The 24,025-nt window shown below is 36.6% G+C and overlaps 1 protein-coding gene across 4 annotated transcripts in view; it reads left to right on the top strand.

Annotated features, from left to right (window-relative positions):
• LOC133645293 (uncharacterized) overlaps positions 1-23,130 on the top strand; it is a 320,492-nt gene extending 297,362 nt beyond the window's left edge. For all 4 annotated transcript variants that reach the window (XR_009824962.1, XM_062040175.1, XM_062040174.1 and 1 more), the window contains one exon: positions 22,615-23,130. Coding sequence is in view for 3 of the 4 variants with exons in the window: in XM_062040175.1 (XP_061896159.1) it covers positions 22,615-22,857 (243 nt within the window). In the remaining variant the exon portion in view is untranslated. The remainder of the gene's footprint in view (positions 1-22,614) is intronic.
• Positions 23,131-24,025: the final 895 nt, after the last annotated feature.

The following is a 24,025-nucleotide window of genomic DNA, read 5'->3' as shown; positions in this document are numbered from 1 at the left end:
TCGTAAGGGGGGACCCTGTCGTAAAAATGCCAAAAAACGGACTTGCTTCAGCAGTACAATTCTGGTGCTGTAGTTGTAGGAGATGTCTTAAAACGTCATCAGGAGTCCCTACAAAACCTAAAAATGGCATAAAATGCTTTTTTTGGGAAAACTTTTTTTTTACAAAAAAAAATTCAAAAAACGGACTTGTTTGAGCAGCACAATTCTGGTGCTGTAGTTGTAGGAGATGTCTCAAAACGTCATCAGGAGTCCCGACTAAACCCGTAAATGTAAGAAAATGTAAGAAAATGCATTTTTTAAGAAAAACATTTTTTGCTAAAATGTCGTAAGGGGGGACCCTGTCGTAAAAATGCCAAAAAACGGACTTGCTTCAGCAGTACAATTTTGGTGCTGTAGTTGTAGGAGATGTCTCAAAACGTCATCAGGAGTCCCTACAAAACCTAAAAATGGCATAAAATGCTTTTTTTGGGAAAACTTTTTTTTACAAAAAATTTTTCAAAAAACGGACTTGTTTGAGCAGCACAATTCTGGTGCTGTAGTTGTAGGAGATGTCTCAAAACGTCATCAGGAGTCCCGACTAAACCCGTAAATGTAAGAAAATGTAAGAAAATGCATTTTTTAAGAAAAACATTTTTTGCTAAAATGTCGTAAAGGGGGACCCTGTCGTAAAAATTCCAAAAAACGGACTTGATTCAGCAGCACAATTCTGGTGCTGTAGTTGTAGGAGATGTCTTAAAACGTCATCAGGAGTCCCTACAAAACCTAAAAATGGCATAAAATGCTTTTTTTGGGAAAACTTTTTTTTTACAAAAAAAAATTCAAAAAACGGACTTGTTTGAGCAGCACAATTCTGGTGCTGTAGTTGTAGGAGATGTCTCAAAACGTCATCAGGAGTCCCGACTAAACCCGTAAATGTAAGAAAATGTAAGAAAATGCATTTTTTAAGAAAAACATTTTTTGCTAAAATGTCGTAAGGGGGGACCCTGTCGTAAAAATGCCAAAAAACGGACTTGCTTCAGCAGTACAATTCTGGTGCTGTAGTTGTAGGAGATGTCTCAAAACGTCATCAGGAGTCCCTACAAAACCTAAAAATGGCATAAAATGCTTTTTTTGGGAAAACTTTTTTTTTACAAAAAAAAATTCAAAAAACGGACTTGTTTGAGCAGCACAATTCTGGTGCTGTAGTTGTAGGAGATGTCTCAAAACGTCATCAGGAGTCCCGACTAAACCCGTAAATGTAAGAAAATGTAAGAAAATGCATTTTTTAAGAAAAACATTTTTTGCTAAAATGTCGTAAGGGGGGACCCTGTCGTAAAAATGCCAAAAAACGGACTTGCTTCAGCAGTACAATTCTGGTGCTGTAGTTGTAGGAGATGTCTCAAAACGTCATCAGGAGTCCCTACAAAACCTAAAAATGGCATAAAATGCTTTTTTTGGGAAAACTTTTTTTTTACAAAAAAAAATTCAAAAAACGGACTTGTTTGAGCAGCACAATTCTGGTGCTGTAGTTGTAGGAGATGTCTCAAAACGTCATCAGGAGTCCCGACTAAACCCGTAAATGTAAGAAAATGTAAGAAAATGCATTTTTTAAGAAAAACATTTTTTGCTAAAATGTCGTAAGGGGGGACCCTGTCGTAAAAATTCCAAAAAACGGACTTGATTCAGCAGCACAATTCTGGTGCTGTAGTTGTAGGAGATGTCTTAAAACGTCATCAGGAGTCCCTACAAAACCTAAAAATGGCATAAAATGCTTTTTTTGGGAAAACTTTTTTTTTACAAAAAAAAATTCAAAAAACGGACTTGTTTGAGCAGCACAATTCTGGTGCTGTAGTTGTAGGAGATGTCTCAAAACGTCATCAGGAGTCCCGACTAAACCCGTAAATGTAAGAAAATGCATTTTTTAAGAAAAACATTTTTTGCTAAAATGTCGTAAGGGGGGACCCTGTCGTAAAAATGCCAAAAAACGGACTTGCTTCAGCAGTACAATTCTGGTGCTGTAGTTGTAGGAGATGTCTCAAAACGTCATCAGGAGTCCCTACAAAACCTAAAAATGGCATAAAATGCTTTTTTTGGGAAAACTTTTTTTTTACAAAAAAAAATTCAAAAAACGGACTTGTTTGAGCAGCACAATTCTGGTGCTGTAGTTGTAGGAGATGTCTCAAAACGTCATCAGGAGTCCCGACTAAACCCGTAAATGTAAGAAAATGTAAGAAAATGCATTTTTTAAGAAAAACATTTTTTGCTAAAATGTCGTAAGGGGGGACCCTGTCGTAAAAATGCCAAAAAACGGACTTGATTCAGCAGCACAATTCTGGTGCTGTAGTTGTAGGAGATGTCTCAAAACGTCATCAGGAGTCCCTACAAAACCTAAAAATGGCATAAAATGCTTTTTTTGGGAAAACTTTTTTTTTACAAAAAAAAATTCAAAAAACGGACTTGTTTGAGCAGCACAATTCTGGTGCTGTAGTTGTAGGAGATGTCTCAAAACGTCATCAGGAGTCCCGACTAAACCCGTAAATGTAAGAAAATGTAAGAAAATGCATTTTTTAAGAAAAACATTTTTTGCTAAAAATGGGACCCTGTCGTAAAAATGCCAAAAAACGGACTTGCTTCAGCAGTACAATTCTGGTGCTGTAGTTGTAGGAGATGTCTCAAAACGTCATCAGGAGTCCCTACAAAACCTAAAAATGGCATAAAATGCTTTTTTTGGGAAAACTTTTTTTTTACAAAAAAAAATTCAAAAAACGGACTTGTTTGAGCAGCACAATTCTGGTGCTGTAGTTGTAGGAGATGTCTCAAAACGTCATCAGGAGTCCCGACTAAACCCGTAAATGTAAGAAAATGTAAGAAAATGCATTTTTTAAGAAAAACATTTTTTGCTAAAATGTCGTAAGGGGGGACCCTGTCGTAAAAATTCCAAAAAACTGACTTGATTCAGCAGCACAATTCTGGTGCTGTAGTTGTAGGAGATGTCTCAAAACGTCATCAGGAGTCCCTACAAAACCTAAAAATGGCATAAAATGCTTTTTTTGGGAAAACTTTTTTTTTACAAAAAAAATTTCAAAAAACAGACTTGCTTCAGCAGCACAATTCTGGTGCTGTAGTTGTAGGAGATGTCTCAAAACGTCATCAGGAGTCCCGACTAAACCCGTAAATGTAAGAAAATGTAAGAAAATGCATTTTTTAAGAAAAACATTTTTTGCTAAAATGTCGTAAGGGGGGACCCTGTCGTAAAAATGCCAAAAAACGGACTTGCTTCAGCAGTACAATTCTGGTGCTGTAGTTGTAGGAGATGTCTCAAAACGTCATCAGGAGTCCCTACAAAACCTAAAAATGGCATAAAATGCTTTTTTTGGGAAAACTTTTTTTTTACAAAAAAAAATTCAAAAAACGGACTTGTTTGAGCAGCACAATTCTGGTGCTGTAGTTGTAGGAGATGTCTCAAAACGTCATCAGGAGTCCCTACAAAACCTAAAAATGGCATAAAATGCTTTTTTTGGGAAAACTTTTTTTTTACAAAAAAAAATTCAAAAAACGGACTTGTTTGAGCAGCACAATTCTGGTGCTGTAGTTGTAGGAGATGTCTCAAAACGTCATCAGGAGTCCCGACTAAACCCGTAAATGTAAGAAAATGTAAGAAAATGCATTTTTTAAGAAAAACATTTTTTGCTAAAATGTCGTAAGGGGGGACCCTGTCGTAAAAATTCCAAAAAACGGACTTGATTCAGCAGCACAATTCTGGTGCTGTAGTTGTAGGAGATGTCTTAAAACGTCATCAGGAGTCCCTACAAAACCTAAAAATGGCATAAAATGCTTTTTTTGGGAAAACTTTTTTTTTACAAAAAAAAATTCAAAAAACGGACTTGTTTGAGCAGCACAATTCTGGTGCTGTAGTTGTAGGAGATGTCTCAAAACGTCATCAGGAGTCCCGACTAAACCCGTAAATGTAAGAAAATGTAAGAAAATGCATTTTTTAAGAAAAACATTTTTTGCTAAAATGTCGTAAGGGGGGACCCTGTCGTAAAAATGCCAAAAAACGGACTTGATTCAGCAGCACAATTCTGGTGCTGTAGTTGTAGGAGATGTCTCAAAACGTCATCAGGAGTCCCTACAAAACCTAAAAATGGCATAAAATGCTTTTTTTGGGAAAACTTTTTTTTTACAAAAAAAAATTCAAAAAACGGACTTGTTTGAGCAGCACAATTCTGGTGCTGTAGTTGTAGGAGATGTCTCAAAACGTCATCAGGAGTCCCGACTAAACCCGTAAATGTAAGAAAATGTAAGAAAATGCATTTTTTAAGAAAAACATTTTTTGCTAAAAATGGGACCCTGTCGTAAAAATGCCAAAAAACGGACTTGCTTCAGCAGTACAATTCTGGTGCTGTAGTTGTAGGAGATGTCTCAAAACGTCATCAGGAGTCCCTACAAAACCTAAAAATGGCATAAAATGCTTTTTTTGGGAAAACTTTTTTTTTACAAAAAAAATTTCAAAAAACGGACTTGTTTGAGCAGCACAATTCTGGTGCTGTAGTTGTAGGAGATGTCTCAAAACGTCATCAGGAGTCCCGACTAAACCCGTAAATGTAAGAAAATGTAAGAAAATGCATTTTTTAAGAAAAACATTTTTTGCTAAAATGTCGTAAGGGGGGACCCTGTCGTAAAAATGCCAAAAAACGGACTTGCTTCAGCAGTACAATTCTAGTGCTGTAGTTGTAGGAGATGTCTCAAAACGTCATCAGGAGTCCCTACAAAACCTAAAAATGGCATAAAATGCTTTTTTTGGGAAAACTTTTTTTTTACAAAAAAAATTTCAAAAAACGGACTTGTTTGAGCAGCACAATTCTGGTGCTGTAGTTGTAGGAGATGTCTCAAAACGTAATCAGGAGTCCCGACTAAACCCGTAAATGTAAGAAAATGTAAGAAAATGCATTTTTTAAGAAAAACATTTTTTTGCTAAAATGTCGTAAGGGGGGAGACCCTGTCGTAAAAATGCCAAAAAACGGACTTGCTTCAGCAGTACAATTCTGGTGCTGTAGTTGTAGGAGATGTCTCAAAACGTCATCAGGAGTCCCTACAAAACCTAAAAATGGCATAAAATGCTTTTTTTGGGAAAACTTTTTTTTTTACAAAAAAATTTTCAAAAAACGGACTTGTTTGAGCAGCACAATTCTGGTGCTGTAGTTGTAGGAGATGTCTCAAAACGTCATCAGGAGTCCCGACTAAACCCGTAAATGTAAGAAAATGTAAGAAAATGCATTTTTTAAGAAAAACATTTTTTGCTAAAATGTCGTAAGGGGGGACCCTGTCGTAAAAATGCCAAAAAACGGACTTGATTCAGCAGCACAATTCTGGTGCTGTAGTTGTAGGAGATGTCTCAAAACGTCATCAGGAGTCCCTACAAAACCTAAAAATGGCATAAAATGCTTTTTTTGGGAAAACTTTTTTTTTACAAAAAAAATTTCAAAAAACGGACTTGTTTGAGCAGCACAATTCTGGTGCTGTAGTTGTAGGAGATGTCTCAAAACGTCATCAGGAGTCCCGACTAAACCCGTAAATGTAAGAAAATGTAAGAAAATGCATTTTTTAAGAAAAACATTTTTTGCTAAAATGTCGTAAGGGGGGACCCTGTCGTAAAAATGCCAAAAAACGGACTTGCTTCAGCAGTACAATTCTGGTGCTGTAGTTGTAGGACATGTCTCAAAACGTCATCAGGAGTCCCTACAAAACCTAAAAATGGCATAAAATGCTTTTTTTGGGAAAACTTTTTTTTTACCAAAAAAAATTCAAAAAACGGACTTGTTTGAGCAGCACAATTCTGGTGCTGTAGTTGTAGGAGATGTCTCAAAACGTCATCAGGAGTCCCGACTAAACCCGTAAATGTAAGAAAATGTAAGAAAATGCATTTTTTAAGAAAAACATTTTTTGCTAAAATGTCGTAAGGGGGGACCCTGTCGTAAAAATGCCAAAAAACGGACTTGCTTCGGCAGTACAATTCTGGTGCTGTAGTTGTAGGAGATGTCTCAAAACGTCATCAGGAGTCCCTACAAAACCTAAAAATGGCATAAAATGCTTTTTTTGGGAAAACTTTTTTTTTACAAAAAAAATTTCAAAAAACGGACTTGTTTGAGCAGCACAATTCTGGTGCTGTAGTTGTAGGAGATGTCTCAAAACGTCATCAGGAGTCCCGACTAAACCCGTAAATGTAAGAAAATGTAAGAAAATGCATTTTTTAAGAAAAACATTTTTTACTAAAATGTCGTAAGGGGGGACCCTGTCGTAAAAATGCCAAAAAACGGACTTGCTTCAGCAGTACAATTCTGGTGCTGTAGTTGTAGGAGATGTCTCAAAACGTCATCAGGAGTCCCTACAAAACCTAAAAATGGCATAAAATGCTTTTTTTGGGAAAACTTTTTTTTTACAAAAAAAAATTCAAAAAACGGACTTGTTTGAGCAGCACAATTCTGGTGCTGTAGTTGTAGGAGATGTCTCAAAACGTCATCAGGAGTCCCGACTAAACCCGTAAATGTAAGAAAATGTAAGAAAATGCATTTTTTAAGAAAAACATTTTTTGCTTAAATGTCGTAAGGGGGGACCCTGTCGTAAAAATTCCAAAAAACGGACTTGATTCAGCAGCACAATTCTGGTGCTGTAGTTGTAGGAGATGTCTCAAAACGTCATCAGGAGTCCCTACAAAACCTAAAAATGGCATAAAATGCTTTTTTTGGGAAAACTTTTTTTTTACAAAAAATTTTTCAAAAAACAGACTTGCTTCAGCAGCACAATTCTGGTGCTGTAGTTGTAGGAGATGTCTCAAAACGTCATCAGGAGTCCCGACTAAACCCGTAAATGTAAGAAAATGTAAGAAAATGCATTTTTTAAGAAAAACATTTTTTGCTAAAATGTCGTAAGGGGGGACCCTGTCGTAAAAATTCCAAAAAACGGACTTGATTCAGCAGCACAATTCTGGTGCTGTAGTTGTAGGAGATGTCTTAAAACGTCATCAGGAGTCCCTACAAAACCTAAAAATGGCATAAAATGCTTTTTTTGGGAAAACTTTTTTTTTACAAAAAAAAATTCAAAAAACGGACTTGTTTGAGCAGCACAATTCTGGTGCTGTAGTTGTAGGAGATGTCTCAAAACGTCATCAGGAGTCCCGACTAAACCCGTAAATGTAAGAAAATGTAAGAAAATGCATTTTTTAAGAAAAACATTTTTTGCTAAAATGTCGTAAGGGGGGACCCTGTCGTAAAAATGCCAAAAAACGGACTTGCTTCAGCAGTACAATTCTGGTGCTGTAGTTGTAGGAGATGTCTCAAAACGTCATCAGGAGTCCCGACTAAACCCGTAAATGTAAGAAAATGTAAGAAAATGCATTTTTTAAGAAAAACATTTTTTGCTAAAATGTCGTAAGGGGGGACCCTGTCGTAAAAATTCCAAAAAACGGACTTGATTCAGCAGCACAATTCTGGTGCTGTAGTTGTAGGAGATGTCTTAAAACGTCATCAGGAGTCCCTACAAAACCTAAAAATGGCATAAAATGCTTTTTTTGGGAAAACTTTTTTTTTTACAAAAAAAAATTCAAAAAACGGACTTGTTTGAGCAGCACAATTCTGGTGCTGTAGTTGTAGGAGATGTCTCAAAACGTCATCAGGAGTCCCGACTAAACCCGTAAATGTAAGAAAATGCATTTTTTAAGAAAAACATTTTTTGCTAAAATGTCGTAAGGGACCCTGTCGTAAAAATGCCAAAAAACGGACTTGCTTCAGCAGTACAATTCTGGTGCTGTAGTTGTAGGAGATGTCTCAAAACGTCATCAGGAGTCCCTACAAAACCTAAAAATGGCATAAAATGCTTTTTTTGGGAAAACTTTTTTTTTACAAAAAAAAATTCAAAAAACGGACTTGTTTGAGCAGCACAATTCTGGTGCTGTAGTTGTAGGAGATGTCTCAAAACGTCATCAGGAGTCCCGACTAAACCCGTAAATGTAAGAAAATGTAAGAAAATGCATTTTTTAAGAAAAACATTTTTTGCTAAAATGTCGTAAGGGGGGACCCTGTCGTAAAAATGCCAAAAAACGGACTTGCTTCGGCAGTACAATTCTGGTGCTGTAGTTTTAGGAGATGTCTCAAAACGTCATCAGGAGTCCCTACAAAACCTAAAAATGGCATAAAATGCTTTTTTTGGGAAAACTTTTTTTTTACAAAAAAAATTTCAAAAAACGGACTTGTTTGAGCAGCACAATTCTGGTGCTGTAGTTGTAGGAGATGTCTCAAAACGTCATCAGGAGTCCCGACTAAACCCGTAAATGTAAGAAAATGTAAGAAAATGCATTTTTTAAGAAAAACATTTTTTGCTAAAATGTCGTAAGGGGGGACCCTGTCGTAAAAATGCCAAAAAACGGACTTGCTTCAGCAGTACAATTCTGGTGCTGTAGTTGTAGGAGATGTCTCAAAACGTCATCAGGAGTCCCTACAAAACCTAAAAATGGCATAAAATGCTTTTTTTGGGAAAACTTTTTTTTTACAAAAAAAAATTCAAAAAACGGACTTGTTTGAGCAGCACAATTCTGGTGCTGTAGTTGTAGGAGATGTCTCAAAACGTCATCAGGAGTCCCGACTAAACCCGCAAATGTAAGAAAATGTAAGAAAATGCATTTTTTAAGAAAAACATTTTTTGCTAAAATGTCGTAAGGGGGGACCCTGTCGTAAAAATGCCAAAAAACGGACTTGATTCAGCAGCACAATTCTGGTGCTGTAGTTGTAGGAGATGTCTTAAAACGTCATCAGGAGTCCCTACAAAACCTAAAAATGGCATAAAATGCTTTTTTTGGGAAAACTTTTTTTTTACAAAAAAAAATTCAAAAAACGGACTTGTTTGAGCAGCACAATTCTGGTGCTGTAGTTGTAGGAGATGTCTCAAAACGTCATCAGGAGTCCCGACTAAACCCGTAAATGTAAGAAAATGCATTTTTTAAGAAAAACATTTTTTGCTAAAATGTCGTAAGGGGGGGGACCCTGTCGTAAAAATGCCAAAAAACGGACTTGCTTCAGCAGTACAATTCTGGTGCTGTAGTTGTAGGAGATGTCTCAAAACGTCATCAGGAGTCCCTACAAAACCTAAAAATGGCATAAAATGCTTTTTTTGGGAAAACTTTTTTTTTACAAAAAAAATTTCAAAAAACGGACTTGTTTGAGCAGCACAATTCTGGTGCTGTAGTTGTAGGAGATGTCTCAAAACGTCATCAGGAGTCCCGACTAAACCCGTAAATGTAAGAAAATGTAAGAAAATGCATTTTTTAAGAAAAACATTTTTTGCTAAAATGTCGTAAGGGGGGACCCTGTCGTAAAAATTCCAAAAAACGGACTTGATTCAGCAGCACAATTCTGGTGCTGTAGTTGTAGGAGATGTCTCAAAACGTCATCAGGAGTCCCTACAAAACCTAAAAATGGCATAAAATGCTTTTTTTGGGAAAACTTTTTTTTTACAAAAAATTTTTCAAAAAACAGACTTGCTTCAGCAGCACAATTCTGGTGCTGTAGTTGTAGGAGATGTCTCAAAACGTCATCAGGAGTCCCGACTAAACCCGTAAATGTAAGAAAATGTAAGAAAATGCATTTTTTAAGAAAAACATTTTTTGCTAAAATGTCGTAAGGGGGGACCCTGTCGTAAAAATTCCAAAAAACGGACTTGATTCAGCAGCACAATTCTGGTGCTGTAGTTGTAGGAGATGTCTTAAAACGTCATCAGGAGTCCCTACAAAACCTAAAAATGGCATAAAATGCTTTTTTTGGGAAAACTTTTTTTTTACAAAAAAAAATTCAAAAAACGGACTTGTTTGAGCAGCACAATTCTGGTGCTGTAGTTGTAGGAGATGTCTCAAAACGTCATCAGGAGTCCCTACAAAACCTAAAAATGGCATAAAATGCTTTTTTTGGGAAAACTTTTTTTTTACAAAAAAAATTTCAAAAAACGGACTTGTTTGAGCAGCACAATTCTGGTGCTGTAGTTGTAGGAGATGTCTCAAAACGTCATCAGGAGTCCCGACTAAACCCGTAAATGTAAGAAAATGTAAGAAAATGCATTTTTTAAGAAAAACATTTTTTGCTAAAATGTCGTAAGGGGGGACCCTGTCGTAAAAATGCCAAAAAACGGACTTGCTTCAGCAGTACAATTCTGGTGCTGTAGTTGTAGGAGATGTCTCAAAACGTCATCAGGAGTCCCTACAAAACCTAAAAATGGCATAAAATGCTTTTTTTGGGAAAACTTTTTTTTTACAAAAAAAATTTCAAAAAACGGACTTGTTTGAGCAGCACAATTCTGGTGCTGTAGTTGTAGGAGATGTCTCAAAACGTCATCAGGAGTCCCGACTAAACCCGTAAATGTAAGAAAATGTAAGAAAATGCATTTTTTAAGAAAAACATTTTTTGCTAAAATGTCGTAAGGGGGGACCCTGTCGTAAAAATGCCAAAAAACGGACTTGATTCAGCAGCACAATTCTGGTGCTGTAGTTGTAGGAGATGTCTCAAAACGTCATCAGGAGTCCCTACAAAACCTAAAAATGGCATAAAATGCTTTTTTTGGGAAAACTTTTTTTTTACAAAAAAAAATTCAAAAAACGGACTTGTTTGAGCAGCACAATTCTGGTGCTGTAGTTGTAGGAGATGTCTCAAAACGTCATCAGGAGTCCCGACTAAACCCGTAAATGTAAGAAAATGTAAGAAAATGCATTTTTTAAGAAAAACATTTTTTGCTAAAATGTCGTAAGGGGGGACCCTGTCGTAAAAATGCCAAAAAACGGACTTGCTTCGGCAGTACAATTCTGGTGCTGTAGTTGTAGGAGATGTCTCAAAACGTCATCAGGAGTCCCTACAAAACCTAAAAATGGCATAAAATGCTTTTTTTGGGAAAACTTTTTTTTTACAAAAAAAATTTCAAAAAACGGACTTGTTTGAGCAGCACAATTCTGGTGCTGTAGTTGTAGGAGATGTCTCAAAACGTCATCAGGAGTCCCGACTAAACCCGTAAATGTAAGAAAATGCATTTTTTAAGAAAAACATTTTTTGCTAAAATGTCGTAAGGGGGGACCCTGTCGTAAAAATTCCAAAAAACGGACTTGATTCAGCAGCACAATTCTGGTGCTGTAGTTGTAGGAGATGTCTCAAAACGTCATCAGGAGTCCCTACAAAACCTAAAAATGGCATAAAATGCTTTTTTTGGGAAAACTTTTTTTTTACAAAAAAAAATTCAAAAAACGGACTTGTTTGAGCAGCACAATTCTGGTGCTGTAGTTGTAGGAGATGTCTCAAAACGTCATCAGGAGTCCCGACTAAACCCGTAAATGTAAGAAAATGTAAGAAAATGCATTTTTTAAGAAAAACATTTTTTGCTAAAATGTCGTAAGGGGGGACCCTGTCGTAAAAATGCCAAAAAACGGACTTGCTTCAGCAGTACAATTCTGGTGCTGTAGTTGTAGGAGATGTCTCAAAACGTCATCAGGAGTCCCTACAAAACCTAAAAATGGCATAAAATGCTTTTTTTGGGAAAACTTTTTTTTTACAAAAAAAAATTCAAAAAACGGACTTGTTTGAGCAGCACAATTCTGGTGCTGTAGTTGTAGGAGATGTCTCAAAACGTCATCAGGAGTCCCGACTAAACCCGTAAATGTAAGAAAATGTAAGAAAATGCATTTTTTAAGAAAAACATTTTTTGCTAAAATGTCGTAAGGGGGGACCCTGTCGTAAAAATGCCAAAAAACGGACTTGCTTCAGCAGTACAATTCTGGTGCTGTAGTTGTAGGAGATGTCTCAAAACGTCATCAGGAGTCCCTACAAAACCTAAAAATGGCATAAAATGCTTTTTTTGGGAAAACTTTTTTTTTACAAAAAAAATTTCAAAAAACAGACTTGCTTCAGCAGCACAATTCTGGTGCTGTAGTTGTAGGAGATGTCTCAAAACGTCATCAGGAGTCCCGACTAAACCCGTAAATGTAAGAAAATGTAAGAAAATGCATTTTTTAAGAAAAACATTTTTTGCTAAAATGTCGTAAGGGGGGACCCTGTCGTAAAAATGCCAAAAAACGGACTTGCTTCAGCAGTACAATTCTGGTGCTGTAGTTGTAGGAGATGTCTCAAAACGTCATCAGGAGTCCCTACAAAACCTAAAAATGGCATAAAATGCTTTTTTTGGGAAAACTTTTTTTTTACAAAAAAAAATTCAAAAAACGGACTTGTTTGAGCAGCACAATTCTGGTGCTGTAGTTGTAGGAGATGTCTCAAAACGTCATCAGGAGTCCCGACTAAACCCGTAAATGTAAGAAAATGTAAGAAAATGCATTTTTTAAGAAAAACATTTTTTGCTAAAATGTCGTAAGGGGGGACCCTGTCGTAAAAATGCCAAAAAACGGACTTGCTTCAGCAGTACAATTCTGGTGCTGTAGTTGTAGGAGATGTCTCAAAACGTCATCAGGAGTCCCTACAAAACCTAAAAATGGCATAAAATGCTTTTTTTGGGAAAACTTTTTTTTTACAAAAAAAAATTCAAAAAACGGACTTGTTTGAGCAGCACAATTCTGGTGCTGTAGTTGTAGGAGATGTCTCAAAACGTCATCAGGAGTCCCGACTAAACCCGTAAATGTAAGAAAATGTAAGAAAATGCATTTTTTAAGAAAAACATTTTTTGCTAAAATGTCGTAAGGGGGGACCCTGTCGTAAAAATTCCAAAAAACGGACTTGATTCAGCAGCACAATTCTGGTGCTGTAGTTGTAGGAGATGTCTTAAAACGTCATCAGGAGTCCCTACAAAACCTAAAAATGGCATAATATGCTTTTTTTGGGAAAACTTTTTTTTTACAAAAAAAAATTCAAAAAACGGACTTGTTTGAGCAGCACAATTCTGGTGCTGTAGTTGTAGGAGATGTCTCAAAACGTCATCAGGAGTCCCGACTAAACCCGTAAATGTAAGAAAATGCATTTTTTAAGAAAAACATTTTTTGCTAAAATGTCGTAAGGGGGGACCCTGTCGTAAAAATGCCAAAAAACGGACTTGCTTCAGCAGTACAATTCTGGTGCTGTAGTTGTAGGAGATGTCTCAAAACGTCATCAGGAGTCCCTACAAAACCTAAAAATGGCATAAAATGCTTTTTTTGGGAAAACTTTTTTTTTACAAAAAAAATTTCAAAAAACGGACTTGCTTCAGCAGCACAATTCTGGTGCTGTAGTTGTAGGATATGTCTCAAAACGTCATCAGGAGTCCCGACTAAACCCGTAAATGTAAGAAAATGTAAGAAAATGCATTTTTTAAGAAAAACATTTTTTGCTAAAATGTCGTAAGGGGGGACCCTTTCGTAAAAATGCCAAAAAACGGACTTGATTCAGCAGCACAATTCTGGTGCTGTAGTTGTAGGAGATGTCTTAAAACGTCATCAGGAGTCCCTACAAAACCTAAAAATGGCATAAAATGCTTTTTTTGGGAAAACTTTTTTTTTACAAAAAAAAATTCAAAAAACGGACTTGTTTGAGCAGCACAATTCTGGTGCTGTAGTTGTAGGATATGTCTCAAAACGTCATCAGGAGTCCCGGCTAAACCCGTAAATGTAAGAAAATGTAAGAAAATGCATTTTTTAAGAAAAACATTTTTTGCTAAAATGTCGTAAGGGGGGACCCTGTCGTAAAAATGCCAAAAAACGGACTTGATTCAGCAGCACAATTCTGGTGTTGTAGTTGTAGGAGATGTCTCAAAACGTCATCAGGAGTCCCTACAAAACCTAAAAATGGCATAAAATGCTTTTTTTGGGAAAACTTTTTTTTTACAAAAAAAAATTCAAAAAACGGACTTGTTTGAGCAGCACAATTCTGGTGCTGTAGTTGTAGGATATGTCTCAAAACGTCATCAGGAGTCCCGACTAAACCCGTAAATGTAAGAAAATGTAAGAAAATGCATTTTTTAAGAAAAACATTTTTTGCTAAAATGTCGTAAGGGGGGACCCTGTCGTAAAAATGCCAAAAAACGGACTTGATTCAGCAGCACAATTCTGGTGCTGTAGTTGTAGGAGATGTCTCAAAACGTCATCAGGAGTCCCTACAAAACCTAAAAATGGCATAAAATGCTTTTTTTGGGAAAACTTTTTTTTTACAAAAAAAAATTCAAAAAACGGACTTGTTTGAGCAGCACAATTCTGGTGCTGTAGTTGTAGGAGATGTCTCAAAACGTCATCAGGAGTCCCGACTAAACCCGTAAATGTAAGAAAATGTAAGAAAATGCATTTTTTAAGAAAAACATTTTTTGCTAAAATGTCGTAAGGGGGGACCCTGTCGTAAAAATGCCAAAAAACGGACTTGATTCAGCAGCACAATTCTGGTGCTGTAGTTGTAGGAGATGTCTCAAAACGTCATCAGGAGTCCCTACAAAACCTAAAAATGGCATAAAATGCTTTTTTTGGGAAAACTTTTTTTTTACAAAAAAAATTTCAAAAAACGGACTTGCTTCAGCAGCACAATTCTGGTGCTGTAGTTGTAGGAGATGTCTCAAAACGTCATCAGGGGTCCCGACTAAACCCGTAAATGTAAGAAAATGTAAGAAAATGCATTTTTTAAGAAAAACATTTTTTGCTAAAATGTCGTAAGGGGGGACCCTGTCGTAAAAATGCCAAAAAACGGACTTGATTCAGCAGCACAATTCTGGTGCTGTAGTTGTAGGAGATGTCTTAAAACGTCATCAGGAGTCCCTACAAAACCTAAAAATGGCATAAAATGCTTTTTTTGGGAAAACTTTTTTTTTACAAAAAAAAATTCAAAAAACGGACTTGTTTGAGCAGCACAATTCTGGTGCTGTAGTTGTAGGAGATGTCTCAAAACGTCATCAGGAGTCCCGACTAAACCCGTAAATGTAAGAAAATGTAAGAAAAGGCATTTTTTAAGAAAAACATTTTTTGCTAAAATGTCGTAAGGGGGGACCCTGTCGTAAAAATGCCAAAAAACGGACTTGCTTCGGCAGTACAATTCTGGTGCTGTAGTTGTAGGAGATGTCTCAAAACGTCATCAGGAGTCCCTACAAAACCTAAAAATGGCATAAAATGCTTTTTTTGGGAAAACTTTTTTTTTACAAAAAAAAATTCAAAAAACGGACTTGTTTGAGCAGCACAATTCTGGTGCTGTAGTTGTAGGAGATGTCTCAAAACGTCATCAGGAGTCCCGACTAAACCCGTAAATGTAAGAAAATGTAAGAAAATGCATTTTTTAAGAAAAACATTTTTTGCTAAAATGTCGTAAGGGGGGACCCTGTCGTAAAAATGCCAAAAAACGGACTTGATTCAGCAGCACAATTCTGGTGCTGTAGTTGTAGGAGATGTCTCAAAACGTCATCAGGAGTCCCGACTAAACCCGTAAATGTAAGAAAATGCATTTTTTAAGAAAAACATTTTTTGCTAAAATGTCGTAAGGGGGGACCCTGTCGTAAAAATGCCAAAAAACGGACTTGATTCAGCAGCACAATTCTGGTGCTGTAGTTGTAGGAGATGTCTCAAAACGTCATCAGGAGTCCCTACAAAACCTAAAAATGGCATAAAATGCTTTTTTTGGGAAAACTTTTTTTTTACAAAAAAAAATTCAAAAAACGGACTTGTTTGAGCAGCACAATTCTGGTGCTGTAGTTGTAGGAGATGTCTCAAAACGTCATCAGGAGTCCCTACAAAACCTAAAAATGGCATAAAATGCTTTTTTTGGGAAAACTTTTTTTTTACAAAAATTTTTTCAAAAAACAGACTTGCTTCAGCAGCACAATTCTAGTGCTGTAGTTGTAGGAGATGTCTCAAAACGTCATCAGGAGTCCCGACTAAACCCGTAAATGTAAGAAAATGTAAGAAAATGCATTTTTTAAGAAAAACATTTTTTGCTAAAATGTCGTAAGGGGGGACCCTGTCGTAAAAATGCCAAAAAACGGACTTGATTCAGCAGCACAATTCTGGTGCTGTAGTTGTAGGAGATGTCTCAAAACGTCATCAGGAGTCCCGACTAAACCCGTAAATGTAAGAAAATGTAAGAAAATGCATTTTTTAAGAAAAACATTTTTTGCTAAAATGTCGTAAGGGGGGACCCTGTCGTAAAAATGCCAAAAAACGGACTTGCTTCGGCAGTACAATTCTGGTGCTGTAGTTGTAGGAGATGTCTCAAAACGTCATCAGGAGTCCCTACAAAACCTAAAAATGGCATAAAATGCTTTTTTTGGGAAAACTTTTTTTTTACAAAAAAAATTTCAAAAAACGGACTTGTTTGAGCAGCACAATTCTGGTGCTGTAGTTGTAGGAGATGTCTCAAAACGTCATCAGGAGTCCCGACTAAACCCGTAAATGTAAGAAAATGTAAGAAAATGTAAGAAAATGCATTTTTTAAGAAAAACATTTTTTGCTAAAATGTCGTAAGGGGGGACCCTGTCGTAAAAATGCCAAAAAACGGACTTGCTTCAGCAGTACAATTCTGGTGCTGTAGTTGTAGGAGATGTCTCAAAACGTCATCAGGAGTCCCTACAAAACCTAAAAATGGCATAAAATGCTTTTTTTGGGAAAACTTTTTTTTTACAAAAAAAAATTCAAAAAACGGACTTGTTTGAGCAGCACAATTCTGGTGCTGTAGTTGTAGGAGATGTCTCAAAACGTCATCAGGAGTCCCGACTAAACCCGTAAATGTAAGAAAATGTAAGAAAATGCATTTTTTAATAAAAACATTTTTTGCTAAAATGTCGTAAGGGGGGACCCTGTCGTAAAAATGCCAAAAAACGGACTTGCTTCAGCAGTACAATTCTGGTGCTGTAGTTGTAGGAGATGTCTCAAAACGTCATCAGGAGTCCCTACAAAACCTAAAAATGGCATAAAATGCTTTTTTTGGGAAAACTTTTTTTTTACAAAAAAAAATTCAAAAAACGGACTTGTTTGAGCAGCACAATTCTGGTGCTGTAGTTGTAGGAGATGTCTTAAAACGTCATCAGGAGTCCCTACAAAACCTAAAAATGGCATAAAATGCTTTTTTTGGGAAAACTTTTTTTTTACAAAAAAAAATTCAAAAAACGGACTTGTTTGAGCAGCACAATTCTGGTGCTGTAGTTGTAGGAGATGTCTCAAAACGTCATCAGGAGTCCCGACTAAACCCGTAAATGTAAGAAAATGCATTTTTTAAGAAAAACATTTTTTGCTAAAATGTCGTAAGGGGGGACCCTGTCGTAAAAATTCCAAAAAACGGACTTGATTCAGCAGCACAATTCTGGTGCTGTAGTTGTAGGAGATGTCTCAAAACGTCATCAGGAGTCCCGACTAAACCCGTAAATGTAAGAAAATGTAAGAAAATGCATTTTTTAAGAAAAACATTTTTTGCTAAAATGTCGTAAGGGGGGACCCTGTCGTAAAAATGCCAAAAAACGGACTTGCTTCGGCAGTACAATTCTGGTGCTGTAGTTGTAGGAGATGTCTCAAAACGTCATCAGGAGTCCCTACAAAACCTAAAAATGGCATAAAATGCTTTTTTTGGGAAAACTTTTTTTTTACCAAAAAAAATTCAAAAAACGGACTTGTTTGAGCAGCACAATTCTGGTGCTGTAGTTGTAGGAGATGTCTCAAAACGTCATCAGGAGTCCCGACTAAACCCGTAAATGTAAGAAAATGTAAGAAAATGCATTTTTTAAGAAAAACATTTTTTGCTAAAATGTCGTAAGGGGGGACCCTGTCGTAAAAATGCCAAAAAACTGACTTGCTTCGGCAGTACAATTCTGGTGCTGTAGTTGTAGGAGATGTCTCAAAACGTCACCAGGAGTCCCTACAAAACCTAAAAATGGCATAAAATGCTTTTTTTGGGAAAACTTTTTTTTTACAAAAAAAATTTCAAAAAACGGACTTGTTTGAGCAGCACAATTCTGGTGCTGTAGTTGTAGGAGATGTCTCAAAACGTCATCAGGAGTCCCGACTAAATCCGTAAATGTAAGAAAATGTAAGAAAATGCATTTTTTAAGAAAAACATTTTTTGCTAAAATGTCGTAAGGGGGGACCCTGTCGTAAAAATGCCAAAAAACGGACTTGATTCAGCAGCACAATTCTGGTGCTGTAGTTGTAGGAGATGTCTCAAAACGTCATCAGGAGTCCCTACAAAACCTAAAAATGGCATAAAATGCTTTTTTTGGGAAAACTTTTTTTTTACAAAAAAAATTTCAAAAAACGGACTTGCTTCAGCAGCACAATTCTGGTGCTGTAGTTGTAGGAGATGTCTCAAAACGTCATCAGGAGTCCCGACTAAACCCGTAAATGTAAGAAAATGTAAGAAAATGCATTTTTTAAGAAAAACATTTTTTGCTAAAATGTCGTAAGGGGGGACCCTGTCGTAAAAATGCCAAAAAACGGACTTGATTCAGCAGCACAATTCTGGTGCTGTAGTTGTAGGAGATGTCTTAAAACGTCATCAGGAGTCCCTACAAAACCTAAAAATGGCATAAAATGCTTTTTTTGGGAAAACTTTTTTTTTACAAAAAAAAATTCAAAAAACGGACTTGTTTGAGCAGCACAATTCTGGTGCTGTAGTTGTAGGAGATGTCTCAAAACGTCATCAGGAGTCCCGACTAAACCCGTAAATGTAAGAAAATGCATTTTTTAAGAAAAAATTTTTTTGCTAAAATGTCGTAAGGGGGGACCCTGTCGTAAAAATTCCAAAAAACGGACTTGATTCAGCAGTACAATTCTGGTGCTGTAGTTGTAGGAGATGTCTCAAAACGTCATCAGGAGTCCCTACAAAACCTAAAAATGGCATAAAATGCTTTTTTTGGGAAAACTTTTTTTTTACAAAAAAAAATTCAAAAAACGGACTTGTTTGAGCAGCACAATTCTGGTGCTGTAGTTGTAGGAGATGTCTCAAAACGTCATCAGGAGTCCCGACTAAACCCGTAAATGTAAGAAAATGTAAGAAAATGCATTTTTTAAGAAAAACATTTTTTGCTAAAATGTCGTAAGGGGGGACCCTGTCGTAAAAATTCCAAAAAACGGACTTGATTCAGCAGCACAATTCTGGTGCTGTAGTTGTAGGAGATGTCTCAAAACGTCATCAGGAGTCCCTACAAAACCTAAAAATGGCATAAAATGCTTTTTTTGGGAAAACTTTTTTTTTACAAAAAAAAATTCAAAAAACGGACTTGCTTCAGCAGCACAATTCTGGTGCTGTAGTTGTAGGAGATGTCTCAAAACGTCATCAGGAGTCCCGACTAAACCCGTAAATGTAAGAAAATGTAAGAAAATGCATTTTTTAAGAAAAACATTTTTTGCTAAAATGTCGTAAGGGGGGACCCTGTCGTAAAAATTCCAAAAAACGGACTTGATTCAGCAGCACAATTCTGGTGCTGTAGTTGTAGGAGATGTCTTAAAACGTCATCAGGAGTCCCTACAAAACCTAAAAATGGCATAAAATGCTTTTTTTGGGAAAACTTTTTTTTTACAAAAAAAAATTCAAAAAACGGACTTGTTTGAGCAGCACAATTCTGGTGCTGTAGTTGTAGGAGATGTCTCAAAACGTCATCAGGAGTCCCGACTAAACCCGTAAATGTAAGAAAATGCATTTTTTAAGAAAAACATTTTTTGCTAAAATGTCGTAAGGGGGGACCCTGTCGTAAAAATTCCAAAAAACGGACTTGATTCAGCAGCACAATTCTGGTGCTGTAGTTGTAGGAGATGTCTCAAAACGTCATCAGGAGTCCCTACAAAACCTAAAAATGGCATAAAATGCTTTTTTTGGGAAAACTTTTTTTTTACAAAAAAAATTTCAAAAAACGGACTTGCTTCAGCAGCACAATTCTGGTGCTGTAGTTGTAGGAGATGTCTCAAAACGTCATCAGGAGTCCCGACTAAACCCGTAAATGTAAGAAAATGTAAGAAAATGCATTTTTTAAGAAAAACATTTTTTGCTAAAATGTCGTAAGGGGGGACCCTGTCGTAAAAATGCCAAAAAACGGACTTGCTTCAGCAGTACAATTCTGGTGCTGTAGTTGTAGGAGATGTCTCAAAACGTCATCAGGAGTCCCTACAAAACCTAAAAATGGCATAAAATGCTTTTTTTGGGAAAACTTTTTTTTTACAAAAAAAAATTCAAAAAACGGACTTGTTTGAGCAGCACAATTCTGGTGCTGTAGTTGTAGGAGATGTCTCAAAACGTCATCAGGAGTCCCGACTAAACCCGTAAATGTAAGAAAATGTAAGAAAATGCATTTTTTAAGAAAAACATTTTTTGCTAAAATGTCGTAAAAATGCCAAAAAACGGACTTGATTCAGCAGCACAATTCTGGTGCTGTAGTTGTAGGAGATGTCTCAAAACGTCATCAGGAGTCCCTACAAAACCTAAAAATGGCATAAAATGCTTTTTTTGGGAAAACTTTTTTTTTACAAAAAAAAATTCAAAAAACGGACTTGTTTGAGCAGCACAATTCTGGTGCTGTAGTTGTAGGAGATGTCTCAAAACGTCATCAGGAGTCCCGACTAAACCCGTAAATGTAAGAAAATGTAAGAAAATGCATTTTTTAAGAAAAACATTTTTTGCTAAAATGTCGTAAGGGGGGACCCTGTCGTAAAAATTCCAAAAAACGGACTTGATTCAGCAGCACAATTCTGGTGCTGTAGTTGTAGGAGATGTCTCAAAACGTCATCAGGAGTCCCTACAAAACCTAAAAATGGCATAAAATGCTTTTTTTGGGAAAACTTTTTTTTTACAAAAAAAAATTCAAAAAACGGACTTGCTTCAGCAGCACAATTCTGGTGCTGTAGTTGTAGGAGATGTCTCAAAACGTCATCAGGAGTCCCGACTAAACCCGTAAATGTAAGAAAATGTAAGAAAATGCATTTTTTAAGAAAAACATTTTTTGCTAAAATGTCGTAAGGGGGGACCCTGTCGTAAAAATTCCAAAAAACGGACTTGATTCAGCAGCACAATTCTGGTGCTGTAGTTGTAGGAGATGTCTTAAAACGTCATCAGGAGTCCCTACAAAACCTAAAAATGGCATAAAATGCTTTTTTTGGGAAAACTTTTTTTTTACAAAAAAAAATTCAAAAAACGGACTTGTTTGAGCAGCACAATTCTGGTGCTGTAGTTGTAGGAGATGTCTCAAAACGTCATCAGGAGTCCCGACTAAACCCGTAAATGTAAGAAAATGCATTTTTTAAGAAAAACATTTTTTGCTAAAATGTCGTAAGGGGGGACCCTGTCGTAAAAATTCCAAAAAACGGACTTGATTCAGCAGCACAATTCTGGTGCTGTAGTTGTAGGAGATGTCTCAAAACGTCATCAGGAGTCCCTACAAAACCTAAAAATGGCATAAAATGCTTTTTTTGGGAAAACTTTTTTTTTACAAAAAAAATTTCAAAAAACGGACTTGCTTCAGCAGCACAATTCTGGTGCTGTAGTTGTAGGAGATGTCTCAAAACGTCATCAGGAGTCCCGACTAAACCCGTAAATGTAAGAAAATGTAAGAAAATGCATTTTTTAAGAAAAACATTTTTTGCTAAAATGTCGTAAGGGGGGACCCTGTCGTAAAAATGCCAAAAAACGGACTTGCTTCAGCAGTACAATTCTGGTGCTGTAGTTGTAGGAGATGTCTCAAAACGTCATCAGGAGTCCCTACAAAACCTAAAAATGGCATAAAATGCTTTTTTTGGGAAAACTTTTTTTTTACAAAAAAAAATTCAAAAAACGGACTTGTTTGAGCAGCACAATTCTGGTGCTGTAGTTGTAGGAGATGTCTCAAAACGTCATCAGGAGTCCCGACTAAACCCGTAAATGTAAGAAAATGTAAGAAAATGCATTTTTTAAGAAAAACATTTTTTGCTAAAATGTCGTAAAAATGCCAAAAAACGGACTTGATTCAGCAGCACAATTCTGGTGCTGTAGTTGTAGGAGATGTCTCAAAACGTCATCAGGAGTCCCTACAAAACCTAAAAATGGCATAAAATGCTTTTTTTGGGAAAACTTTTTTTTTACAAAAAAAAATTCAAAAAACGGACTTGTTTGAGCAGCACAATTCTGGTGCTGTAGTTGTAGGAGATGTCTCAAAACGTCATCAGGAGTCCCGACTAAACCCGTAAATGTAAGAAAATGTAAGAAAATGCATTTTTTAAGAAAAACATTTTTTGCTAAAATGTCGTAAGGGGGGACCCTGTCGTAAAAATGCCAAAAAACGGACTTGCTTCAGCAGTACAATTCTGGTGCTGTAGTTGTAGGAGATGTCTCAAAACGTCATCAGGAGTCCCTACAAAACCTAAAAATGGCATAAAATGCTTTTTTTGGGAAAACTTTTTTTTTACAAAAAAAAATTCAAAAAACGGACTTGTTTGAGCAGCACAATTCTGGTGCTGTAGTTGTAGGAGATGTCTCAAAACGTCATCAGGAGTCCCGACTAAACCTGTAAATGTAAGAAAAAGTAAGAAAATGCATTTTTTACGAAAAACATTTTTTGCTAAAATGTCGTAAGGGGGGACCCTGTCGTAAAAATGCCAAAAAACGGACTTGATTCAGCAGCACAATTCTGGTGCTGTAGTTGTAGGAGATGTCTCAAAACGTCATCAGGAGTTTCTACAAAACCTAAAAATGGCATCTCCTGTTCCCACAGTACCTCCGTGTCTCCGCAGTGAGCCGTGCGCCTCACCTGCCGATCTTCCCCCTGGACTCTGACTGCCTTCCTCCACCTCCGCACTCGGACCTGGACTTCTGGAAGCCTCTCTCCTGCCCCCACGGACCTCGCTCGGATCACGAACCTCTTTTGCTTCGCCCCTCTGGACTTCTTTGCTGCCACAACCAACACACACTTACAATAACCTCTGGTAACTTATATTTGGTTCACTTCTACACATAGCCCTGCATCCACACACATAGTAGCATACACACCCGACGTAATCATCAAGCTCAAATAAAACCCGTTGAGCTAGACCTCCTGCTGTCGTACCGTCTCCTTCCCCCTTCGTCTTACGTAACAGTACCGGTACCAAAATGTATTTTGATACTTTTCTAAAAAAAGGGTACCACAAAAAATTGCATTATTGGCTTTATTTGAACAAAACATCTTAGTGTACATGAAACATATGTTTATTATTGTCATTTAGTCCTCAAATAAAATAGTGAACATACTAGACAACTTGTCTTTTAGTAATAAGTAAACAAACAAAGACTCCTAATTAGTCTGCTGACGTATGCATTAACATATTGTGTCATTTATACACCTATTATTTTGTACACATTATGAGGGACAAACTGCAAAAATTGATTATTAATCTACTTGTTCATTTGCTGTTAAAATCTGCTTATTTTCTGTTTCAACATTTTCTATCTACACTTTTGTTCAAATGTAATAATCACTTATTCTTCTCTTCTTTGATACTTTACATTAGTTTTGGATGATACCACACATTTAGGTATCGATCTGATACCAAGTAGTTACAGGATCATACATTGGTCATTTTCAAAGTCCTCATGTGTCCAGGGACGTATTTACTGACTTTATAAACATAATATACATTTTAAAAGAAGGAAAAAAGATTTTGTGACGATAAAAAATATCGATGTAATCATAGTAGTATCGACTAGATACGCTCTTGTACTTGGTATCATTACAGTAGATGTCAGGTGTAGATCCACCCATGGCATTTCTTTACATTGTGACGGCGGTGAGATATTGTATCCTCCTACGGTGTGTAGTGAAGCATGTTTAGGTATTCCTCATCCTCCAGTGATAATGCTACTTGTAAAAAACTTACTTTATTTGTCGCCATGGAGGCCAGGATTAGTGATTTAGAAGTAGCTGAAACACTGTGGATGTGTGTTAGCTGCGAGCTAGTTAGCCATGTCTTAAAGCAGCTCTTCCTGAGGGTGTTTCAGTGTTATAACTTCACCTTTATCTTGACTTTTTACACCAAAATGCGTCCATTCTCCCTTTTCTGTCTACACACTGTGTCTGCTTGTAAGTACTCTGTGTGTGTGTGCTGCCCAACAGCAGTAAAACCAGCAATGTCATGATTGACTATTTG

The sequence above is a fragment of the Entelurus aequoreus genome, unplaced genomic scaffold (assembly GCF_033978785.1).
Source record: "Entelurus aequoreus isolate RoL-2023_Sb unplaced genomic scaffold, RoL_Eaeq_v1.1 HiC_scaffold_32, whole genome shotgun sequence".
NCBI lineage: Eukaryota > Metazoa > Chordata > Actinopteri > Syngnathiformes > Syngnathidae > Entelurus > Entelurus aequoreus.
The sequence above is the reverse complement of the archived record's forward strand: the minus strand, read 5'-3'. Positions and strand labels throughout refer to the sequence as shown.